General features: G+C 39.7%; 1 protein-coding gene across 2 annotated transcripts in view; it reads left to right on the forward strand.

Annotated features, from left to right (window-relative positions):
* Positions 1-12,076, forward strand: part of sh3pxd2aa (SH3 and PX domains 2Aa) — a 126,076-nt gene that overhangs the window by 97,087 nt on the left and 16,913 nt on the right. For both annotated transcript variants that reach the window (XM_079264776.1, XM_079264777.1), the window contains exon 9: positions 7,627-7,740. In XM_079264776.1, the coding sequence (XP_079120902.1) occupies positions 7,627-7,740 (114 nt within the window). The remainder of the gene's footprint in view (positions 1-7,626; positions 7,741-12,076) is intronic.

The raw sequence follows: 12,076 nt of genomic DNA on the forward strand, positions 1-12,076 counted from the left end.
CTCTGGTTGTGTAAACCCTGAAAACTCCTCTTTACAGGTGGCTTTAATTTTTCTTTGGGTTAGAAGTTTCAATGAATCAGTCTAGGAAAACCCAAATGCGTTTTATATGAGCTGAACTATTCTCTCTTCCAGACAGGCCTTTTGCAGCTCAGAGAATTTAATAAAAACCCTGAGGGACAAATTTACCAAGAATTTCAAATTAGTGTATGACAAAGTCCAGAGGAGTGCTGATTAGAGGCCCAAATCTGTCATTTTACATTTATAACTGACTGAAAGTGAAGAACAAGAGTAAAGCTTCACCAGAGATAGAGGTCCATAGTCCTCATCAGGCCCAAATTGGCTAATCAGGAGGACCGGGACATTTCCCGGTTGGGCTAGTCTGACGTTTGGGCCACAAAGTTCGGTGTTCTCCCTTTCTTTTTTTTTTTTTTTGTTGTTTGTTTGTTTTGGTGGGTGGCTGATATGCACTCATAGCACTAGCTGAGTTGCTCACATATGCAATTGCTGTCCCTGGGTCGCCTATGCCTCACAGACTATGTATAAAAATATTGACAGAGCCTCTGACATCACCCGTGTGCTCACACTGATGCACGCAGTCTCATGGGAGAGTGAAAATGTGTAACATGGTTTCTTATATTTGTCATGAGAATCAACGACAAAGGAGAGCTCGCTCATCTATAAGTCATCACATCAGAGCGAAGCATGCATCAGATTCTAGCGGTCTTGGTTTGTGACCATATTTCTACCAGAACTATTAAATTGTTCTTCCACTTCCTACTATGAGCCATTTCTGCTGCAAGCCAATTTGAACTTTAACCCAGTGCTTTCCTCAGCATTGTGCTATTAATAAGCTGTTCAAAAGATCACTCTTTTCAATATTTGCACATAATTTCTGAATTATACGTATTTGCATCATAATACCATCCATCCGTTTTCTTAACTGCTTAGCCTAATTTCAGGGTTGCGGGGAAGCTGGAGCCTATCCCAGTAATCATAGGATGAGAAACAGGACACCCCCTGGACAGGTCACCAGTCCATCACTGGCATCACGATGCATTAAAAAAAAAAACAAATAAACAACTATTTTCACCTCCTCTAGCATATTATGCTAGCCTGGGTAGTGTCACCAGAGGGTGGCAGTGTAGGTAATGGTACTTGTGGTTATAGTGCAATGAAATATCGTTTTCCCAACTGGGGAAAAACTTTAAGGATTCATTTGATAGCTTGATATTATACAAGATGACAAAAACTTAGTCTTATAGATTTTTAGCTGAAGGGAACTTACCTTCCTTACATAGAGGGAAGCATAGATCCGTGTTACAGGCAGAACTAAGTGTCAGCTATCTAGCAGGGATGAAAGAATCTATGCAAGCTGATGACCAAGTTGGTCATGTATCTTACAAAGAAAGGGGAATCCAGCACTGAGCCTCGGGGTACCCTAAGGTGTCTGGTGGCAGGTTGTTGTCCTTGCCATGACTCTTCTAAAAAACACTGAGTGAAGTACGGCTCAATCCAAAAACTCCTCCATTCCTGAGATGTCCATTTCACAAAATATTTATAATTGGATTCCATGGTTTCCAGAATCAGAAGCAGAGGTTTCTTTAGATGAGAACCAAGGTGATGTAGATTTCACACACCCTGGAGCTGTAAAGAAGGAGCTTAACAGTGACCCCGTGTCAACACTATCTAAGTCAGTTCCAGTTAAATGTTTTGCTGTTTTTCTGGACCACTGACACACAGGAGAATTAAGTCATGACGTCAAACAAAGCCTTGGTAATGTAATGATACTAATCAGTAAAACGTGTTGAACCTACTGGTATCTAATGGCCAAGATACGTCACAGCCTACTTTTCAAACCGCTACTTCAGGAAAAGACCCACATCTGTTTTGAAAAACGATTGTGCTAAAAATAACGTGCCTCACTATCAAACCACTGAAACCTGATTTTTTTCCTTGCCATTTGAAAAATGATGGACACAATTCCTTTCCCATAAGAAAAGGCAGGATTAAGAACAATGCAGGTGAAAATCCAGGCTTCTACCCAAACTTCACAAGTCCTCACACAGTAGCTATTCATTACAACATGGCTTCCTGATCCAAAAGCTGTGGTATAAAATTTAATGAGCATTATATAACTGTCATTGTGTCAGATGCATTTTTATATGAATCTACTACCTGCAGCCAAGCCAAACAGAGCGCTAAATTGATCCTGATGGGTGCACTCTGACCCTGCGCTGTAACGTCTCAGCAGGGGTCAGAACGTAAGCAGAAAGCCACAGTACTTGTGAAGAAAGCTCAGGCTGGATGAGCTACACTGCAGCTCCTGTGCTTAGCCTCAATATGTCTGCAGGCCCTCAGCTTGAATGAAGCCCTGTGTTCACTGGAAGACATGACCTGCTGGGAGGAAACTCAGGGGAGACAGTATATCATAGTGTTTTTGTGTGTATGTGTATGCCAGAGGAAGCTGTTTTCTGGTCACAGTCCTGGTGGTTCAGCCCTCATTCTGCTTATATGATTGCAAGAAAGGATCAGGCTGCAGGGAGTTGAACAATCTCCCTTTTTAAAGTTAGTGTAGTCATTGTCTAATGCAGAGGGCTTCAACTCGGTCCTACGAGGTCCGCAGCCCAGCAAGTTTTCCACGTATCCTTTCTCCAACACAGCTGATTCAAATTATTGATTGTTTGCACAGAACCTGATTGGATGTAAGATCCATTTAGTTTGATTCAGGTGTGTTGAAGCAGATATACGTGGGAAACCAGCTGGATTGCAGACTTCTCAGGACCGAGTTGGAGACCTCTGGTCTAAGGCTTGCTACAGTTTTTTTTAAAAAAAAAAATCAAATTTAGAGGTTAGAATAAATGTAAGCAACATTAATTTTCTGTGATTTGCTGCTGAAACTACAAAAGTATATAAATATTATCTGTAAATGTGTAAACCTATTTAGGTTTACAAGGAGTTGAAATATGGAGGACTGCTCTAATGATCAAAATCACTGATGAACTACATTTGTTATATATTTGACTTTTTCTAACAATCATAGACAAATAGATATGATGGGGCCTAAACACAGTATAATGTAGCCAGATGAATATTAGCCCCAGCAGCAACATGATTTGATTAAATTTAGTTTATTCATCCAGATAACAACTAAATTTGGTGATGACTGACTCCACACCACAGCATTAATGACAACATTAATGAATCAATTTCTATAAAAAATTAAAATAATTCTCCCTCTCTAATAAAGATCCATTCTGGATCAATGTTCTGTCCTCTTTTGTGCTAAAAGGTGAATAGATCCTCATATGAGCCTCACTGTTTCCCTATAATGTTTATATTCTTCATAGAATAGATAAAAGTAAGTTTATAAATGTCCCAATTGCAATTTTTGATTAGATCTATAATCTTTTACAACATGAGATCCCCCAGTTGCACAGCTATATGAACCGATGGTGCAAAACTTTGCCAAAATGGCTTTTTTGAAGACCTCATCTGAACTGTCTGCATTAAAGCTCCTCTTGGTTCTGCTTCACTTAATCAGAGTTGACCCTTTTAAAGATGCCACAATCTACAAGAGGTTTACAGCTGCAATATGCCGATAAGGTCTTCATACACATTTACACATTTTAACAAATCTCACAAGTGTTTCCTTTAGCCTGACTTCAAAAGTATTCAAATGGACCGTCTGGTTGGAGAGAAATGCTCATTTTTCTTATGTATTCTCTGAGCAGATGCTTTAACAACAGGAACAGGGCTCAAAGGGTTAATGTGCGCTCATTCTCCAAATACTGAATATGGCTGCTCAGTAAACTTTGAATAAACACAAAAAACCAGCTGAAAAATCTCAAATGAAAGGAGCCTGACGTCTGATTTCACTGTCTTTTGCCAGGATGTGTGGAAAGTCATGATGACTTAAAGAAAACTCACCCTGGAAGACATATTTAGTTTCAGAGTTGTAGGTACTCTGAACTTTTGTGTGTAGTTTGGATGGTCTCATCATTAGTGGTATTGTTGGCTTGGATGGTACAGTAAGAGGGTCTACTGAACCCTCAGTTAACACCTTTAACTATGATTTGCTTTAAATCAAATGCAAATATTTCTCTGCTTGTGCAAGAGCAAATAGTGTTTTGTTCTTCTGTTGGTCGTTCAGTCGAGTAATTTATCTTCCTACCTGACTGAAATGATTCAGACTTATCTGCGCAGCTGCCATTAAAAGAGCTTTTTGAATTCTCTGAATTTAACGAAAGTCTGATGCCTTTTATTTGTCATCTTAATCCTCGAATTTGTTGTATTAACAAAGAAGAAGGCAATTCTATCTGTTCGAAGCAATGATGTATATCTAGTATGCAATTATGTCATATCTTAACTAACATGCAACTTAGTTATTCTGCAAGTTATTTATTGAACATCTTTAGCTTCAGTGTCACAGCTTAGTGGTTTTGGTCGAACTTTTATCTACATTGCATCACAGCCCTTCAAAATTTCTCCTTTCCTTCACCACGCAATGTTTTCCAAAGATGTCAAGAAAAAGAACTAAAAAGAAAAAAGCTGAATAGAAGTTATTTAGTTAACTATCCAACTCTTGTCCATCTTCGCAAAAGACAAAAGAAATGCCAAACCACATTTCCTGAAGCTTAGTAGAACACAGACAAAGGATAAACCATAGACTGCATAAAAGATGGATGGAGCCTCCATGACGTCACCCATAGGTTTCTGAAGGGCTGAACTGAATCTCATAAGGGTGTTCTTACCATCGTCATCTTGGCAGCATCCCACTGTCTCTCCCAGAAAATACAAAAATGGGCAAAGACAGTGCTGAGTGGGGGGCTGTGAGCGTTGGGGCGGATGATTGATGTCTATCAAACTTCGACCTGTCTGTAGCTAGGAGCTAACTGAGCTAACCCAGAGCCAACAGGAGTTACCCACCTAACAGAGGTAGGCGGGCTAAAGCTAAATCATGCTGAAAACTGTGGTAGTGCTACGTAAATTTCTGCCTTCTTGCAGTGGGATATCGGGTACCTGTCAATCAAAAGGACACGCCCCTAATTATACTGAATTTCAAGATTAAATTACTTCTAAACAAGTTATATTTAAAAAAATCAGTCCCTACATAGTTTTCAAGAATGTAAACCTGGTCTATTAACGTTTTTTTTTATGTACCAGGCTGTAAACATGTTTATCTCTGCTGTGAAGTTGGCCTTTTTAACGTGGGAATCTGTAGTAATTTGTTTGGAACCCAGCAGATGAGGGGTGAACTGCAATTTTTGGCACTTCTGCATAGGCTTCACTTTTAACCCCTGGAGGTTGTTGCTTGTGAGAAACACATTTGTTTGTAAGGTTTTGGACAGTTGGACAGTGTCCCGGCTGAGCGTCGTTTCATCACTGACATGAATCAGTACCTGAAAAAGTAGCATGACCACAACACTAAGCTGCTTTTGTTTTCTACTGGACATCAGTTTTATCTTCTGTCTTCTGCTGGTTGAGGGCAGTTGAGGATGACCTACTGTGTTCAGATAGTGAAAGATAGATCGAGAGTAATTATTACAAAACCCTTGAAACAACATGCTGATCTGTATACAGCCAGAGAGGAGTCTCTGCAGAGAATTACACCACCGCACACTCCATGTTATAAAGGAAGAACACAAACTCACCCCAAACTCATGACTGTTACTTTCCCCGCTACACAGCTCTATGTCATTGCCATATTTTCCACATCATTCACAAAAGGTGTTGATCTGATAGTGTCCTGCCTGGTAATAATAAAACAAAGGGCGTGATGGGTTGATTCACTCAGCCTCCGTCAACCACATGAGTACTGAGCCAAATGGCTGTAATATATCACTGAGGCAATGATTTAACATGTTGGAATACTTTGGGGAAAAAAACAAAAAAAAAAGAAACTTTTTGGGAGATTTTTTTTTTCAACTTTTATGTCCATCTCAGTCCATAACCTCTGTGGTTTCACTTTGAATGTATTGAAACATAGTTTGGCTGCCAAATACAACCCCTTGGATACTGCTAACGTTTAGGGTGTGTGAAGTAAACATTTGGCACACTATTAGAAATGCCTAAAAGTAATAGATTTATGCAAGATTTAGATGTTCTCCCACGCTGCTGTCATTCTCTCCACGATACAGAGTAAAATGTTGTGATATATAATGACTCTTGACTTAGACAGAGTCAGACATTATGACAGCTTGTACCACACTGATTGGAGAAATATGTCACTGGGTTGGAGCCAGACAGAGAGGAGACAACTCCAATAAGACTAAAATCTTTTTTTTTAGGACAAGTGACAGGAGATTCCGTAGCTACAGTGGTATGATCCGAAACATTCTGACAAAAGTGCTGTGTGTAAGCACACTTCTCATTAAATGAAACGAGCCAGCTGTCAGAACGTGGCCCATCTAAATTGCCTTTTGGTTCTTTTGGTTTTGGTTCTTGCCCAAAGTGACATTTGTTTCTTACAATTGTGTCAACTCAAGTCAGCAAAGCTGGAACAAAATAACATGTGACCACAAACCTGTCATCAAAGCATGAGGTCTTTTCCTTAGCTGCATGCTATTCGAATGAAGTGTAACTTCAAGTGCTCTGATGCTGAAGTCGGTTGTTTAACTTCATAAGACACCCTAATCCAGAAGACTAAGAAATTAGCTCCTCTATGCAAAGCAGGAATTCTGTAAACATTCCCAAAACACTACACTCCAGATGCTCTACAGTCTAATAAATGCTTCGCGAAGCTGTGGAACTTGGTGATGGCTGTGCTGTAAGCTAGCCAGCCAGTCTGCTGAGAACTCTGAAGGATGTCACCAGATAGATAAGATAAGATAAGATAAAATATACTGTTTAGTGGCTCCACAGGATGCAAGGATAGAAAGTGTAAGTGAGATTTGTGGCTTAGCACACTCAATGTTCGAGTGATGACGTTGGCTCCATTGCAACCTGCCAATCACCATGGTAACTGATGCTGGACTGGCAGCCTTCTCTGAAACCATTTCTATTCAGAGTTATGGATAAAACCATTTGTAAAGCAATAAAAAAAAAAAAAAAAAAACATGAACAGCTTTGTCTTTTTACTGATTTGATTCCTGATTACATAACCAACTTAACTCATGCTAAACAGCAACGAGCGCTCATAGATGGAGGAAATGGTTGGCCAATGATAAACTTTCAATGCAAATTTGAAAAGGAAAAAGTATATATCTTGGATTTTTGAGTAATTTAACTTTGAGAGACATAGGAATTGGTTAGTCTAGCTGAAGGAGAAGCATTTTTCATAAATATAGTGAAGAGTGATTCCTCAAGCCTTCTATGGGTCAACAAACAAGACCAAACCCACAGAGCCGCTCAGTGTCTGGTTTAGTATGATAAGAGCTCCTGAACAGGTAACGCTTTTCCTTACCATGATATGTCTTTCATTCTAATACATGACTTTACAATGACTATGCATCTATGTCTAGACCTGCAGTAGTGTTGGATCCATGCATTTTAATGCAGCAGAGAAAGGAACAGAGACAATTATTTTCAGTTTCTCTTGTGTCTGAATCAGAATGCAGAGACAATGATTTGTTACTGGTCTGATTATTTTACACCACTAATAGTTTCTTTTCTCTGTCTGTTGTTTAGGTTGGTGGTTTGTCAGTACAGCAGAGGAGCAGGGCTGGGTTCCAGCCACATACCTGGACTCACAGAATGGAACACGTGATGATTTGGATCTGGGTACTTCCAGGACTGGAGAAGGTTTGTGTACACACACACAAACAGAATCATAAAACACAAAAAGACATAAATGTCACTGTGACTTGTTATATGAAAAATGTCGGCATGGAAAAGGTTGTTATTTCTCAATCGTGTTGTGTTTGGTGGGTGGTTTTTCCCATCTCTGTCTGTGAGCAAAAAACAGCTTTTAAAAGATAATGTTTAACACACACACAAATACACATCCAGTCACACATTAAGAGCCTTGGAGACCAGAGGCTCAGCACCTCGGTGAAATGGTACCAGACATCAGCCAAAGTGGTTGCAATATTTTGGCACCACAGAAAATTCCTTTTAACTCCCCTGGGAGGCTGCAACTCCTGCAGAAGTCTTGTTTTGTTGTGAGCCTTTCCTCTCAAATGTTTAGTCTGACTGCTGGAATGGAGCATTTCATCATAACCGTCTTTCTGCATTCAGGCCAAAGGAATCCAACAGACATTTATATATCACACAAACACACATATATACACATGTTTCTGCTAAGACGTGCAAACTTAACTCCTCTGAGCATGCAACCAGTTAATCTGCAGTGGTGTGTGATAATGACAGCAGGATGGTGCAACAGTTTATAAAGTTGTAGGCTGCCAGTGGATTTAAAAATATTTTGTTTGGTTTCTATTGCAAGACTTGCAAGCCTCAATGCTTCACATATCCAGAAAAACATGTACTCAGAACCCGCTCTGCTAAAACTATGAACAGCTCCTGCACAGATGTTACAGACACTGTTATTTTCTGCACTTTTTTCCCTCTGCTGCAGTTGCTTTGTCTTCTTACACATAAACACTTGTGTGTCTTGAGTGCTTCCTGTAACACTGAAATAACTCTAAAATGACCACAATAAGTGTATTCAACCTGTTTTTATGTGCTAGAAGATTAACTACAGATTAGAAAAATACACTGAAATTCCTCCCACTACTTAATGAACAATTGCTCTATTTCAAGTCATTGGGGCAGCTTTAGCTTTTGTTTCTATTAGTTTTGATAACATTTTGTCAGGGTTACTGGTTTCATGCCATTTAAAAACATAACAATGAAGTTTGTTTCCTCAGTTTATTCCTGAAATAATTTAATCACAAACAGAGTGCATATGTAAACTCATTAGCCTCTTTTATCGGCTCCACTTGTTCAGTTGTTTGATTAACACTGTTAACAAAAGAACAAAAGAAAAAACGCATGGCCTAACACAAAGAGACCGCTTCATATAAGACCACCACCAAAAGCAACAAAGTTGAACAACAAAGTTTAATTTATTAAAATATAAGAAGAAGAGGATGAAGCCCTAGCCAAAATAAACAATGGAGCGAAACAGACCAGAAACCAGCCAAGCAGTTGGCTGTGGGATTTGGGCTGCTCCCCAAAAAGCCAAAAGCCAAATCAAACCAAAGAAGCAACACCAAAACAGGCCAACACAGATTCCCAACTCAAAAAACCAAGAAACAAAGTAGTGCTGCAATGGGTTGGGCAAGGGTGATAGCCTCCAGAATGCTTGCCATGGGCATTATATAGGCCAGGCTGGCTGGCCAATCAGCTGACGGAGAGAAAACGGATAAGACAAGAACACTGTGTTGTATGTAACAATCATATGGCAGCAATTTTTTGCCATGTTTGATGGTCAAAATGAGTTTCTGAAGCTCAAACTGAGCATCAGCATGAGGACAAAAGGGATTTAAGTGGCTTTAAACGTGATATGGTTTTGGTCTGAGTATTCCAGAAATGCTGATTTACTGGGATTTTCACACATAACCATCTCAAGAGTTTAGAGAGGATAGTCTGAAATACAGAAAATAACCAGTGAGCAGCAGTTGACCAAAATGTCTTGTTGATGTCAGAGATTACTGGAGCATGGTCATACTGGTTGGAGAAGATAAAAATGCAACCTGAAGTTGAATAAGGACTGGTTCCAACCAGTAAATGCAGAATGTACACTCATTCACAACACACCCAACCTTGAGGCAGATGGACTAAGGAAGCAGAGGACCACACCAGTTGCCTCTCCAGTCAGCTAAGAACAGGAAACTTAAGCTACAATTTGCAAACTCACCTAAACGGGACAATAAAAGATAAAAAAAATGTTGCCTGGTCTACCTTGGCTCAATGCATCAGGCTGTTGCTGGTGTAATGGTGTTGGGGATATTTTGATGCAGTTAAGCAGGCAAGATGCACATTTTCATTTAGTAGCTGAGCTGCTGTAGCTCAGATAGCTGAAAAGATTCATGCTAGTTTTAATGGAAAGTTGTTGGGACAGTCCATCAGTGTTTGTGAGAATGAATCCCCAAATACAGAGAGCGACAATGATACGCAAGTAAGCATCAGGATGGAACTATGGAAAAGATATTCTGGTCTTATTAATCTCTTCTATATAAAAAAAAAATACAGTCGTCGAATAAATTCTTTCACAAACCCAGTCTCACCCGCTCTTATGGGAAGTCCAAGAGTTGTGTTTATCGTAGCGTTGCCAACAGTAAAGCCAGCTGTTTCCTCACTCTGAACTCCAACAGAAGCCTCCTCTGTCTTCACCCATATGCAGACAATTGGAGAATCCTCCAAGATAGGAGATCATGCTATGAGGATTTTTTTTACTTCTGTTCTTTTTGGTTCTATTAACGTGAAGATTTTTGCTTTTTGTGTTGTTTTGTTTTTGTATTTGACATGCTGTGTGCAAATTTGCCTCAAGCTTTCCCACATGCCCTGCTGCTATTTTTCCTGAGAACTACAAAGTAGTTCAGACTAAAATGGTTTTAACATCTTTGTATTGAGTTTCTTCTGCTTAAAAATGTGGTGGCAGTTCAATTTCAACATGTTGGGGGAAGTCTAGCCTGCTTAAAAGCTGTTCATTTATTTATTGAAGTTTTTTGTGCTCTCTAAATTAATGGTTGTAATTAAGCAGAAGAAATATCAGTTTTCAGGAAGCTAAAAAGATGAAGGCTGACTCTGGCATGTGGTTTTACGGCTAATCACAGAACAGATAGTGTCAAGCCGGTGACTATTGAGGGTGCAAGGACAGAAAAATGCAAACGAGATCTGTGGTTTAGTCATCTGATTGTCAGAGTTTCATCCGGCTGCTCACCATGGCAACCAACGCTGGACTCACATCCTGCTGACGTAGTTTCTGTTCAGTGTTTTCAATAAAATCATCTGGAAGAAAATTTATGAACAAAGTAACTTTGTCTTTTTACTAATTTGATTCCTGATTAGTTAAATAGTCGACTCAGCTCACGTTAAACAGCAGCCAGGGCTCATAGATGCAGAAAATTGTCAGCCAACCATAAGGTACCCATACAGCTGCCTGGTATCTATGGATACAGGTGGAAACAAAAACATTCTCCAACACATGGCATCATTTTCTTTATGCACACTTGGTAACCAAATTTTTCATTCTGGAATTATTTATTATGGTGATCAAATGAGTTCAGCACAGTCTTGGACACACAGTCAACATAGTGTTCACAGGGCAGAGAGAACTTTGGACTTTGAAATAAAAAAACAGTTCATTATCACATTTTCAGTTTGGATTTTAATACAATAAAACCAGAATATAATCTGAAAGCACTGTCAGTATATTTACCTGCAAGCCAGCATCTGTCTTTTCATGTATCATAACCTCTTATTGCTGATCTTAGCTTTCCCCATCGTCTCCTACATCTCATTATCTCCATATGGTCTGCAACCTCATTACACTGAAAGCTTGGCCTCATGGAGAGGACATTTCCTCTTCCGATATTACCTAGAAAAAACATTTCCGTTTGGGCTTTAGCTGATATTCCAATTAGGAGATCAACAGGAGCAGGGGGGTGCTCGATAGGAGGGATAGTGAGATGGAGGAATAAAAAAAAAAAGAGAGGAAATGACAAGTAGCAGAGGCACAGAAAAAAAGAGAGGACGGATGTTGAGCGTGAGGAATAATGAAGAGATAAGAAAGTGAAGAAGATGAGAGGCAGAGCAACAGAGGAATTAGATTACCCTCACTCAAAAGACGGATAGAAGACAAGTGTTGTCTCCATCTGCCCGTCTCCTCATTACTGTCCCGGCTCTCCCTGTGCCCCCAGAGAAGACCGAGACTGATCACCATCTGACTGCTGCTTCATCATAAAGGCTTTGATCTGATTAGAACTGAAAGAGGTGAAGAGTTCATCACATGTCAGATACTGATGTGAGCAGTCCCTAGCAGGTACGATCCCACCAGACAGGAGTTTGTATTAGTATGATCTGTTGTGTCAGACGTATGCAGCGCCTCGTTTCCTCAGATATTCACAGGAAAACAGGAAATACTGAACCAGCACAGCCTGAATAATCTTTGACAAGCTTTCTCTCTGTAGTC

Source organism: Telmatherina bonti, assembly GCF_933228915.1.
Source record: "Telmatherina bonti genome assembly, chromosome: 3".
NCBI classification, from domain to species: Eukaryota; Metazoa; Chordata; class Actinopteri; order Atheriniformes; family Telmatherinidae; genus Telmatherina; species Telmatherina bonti.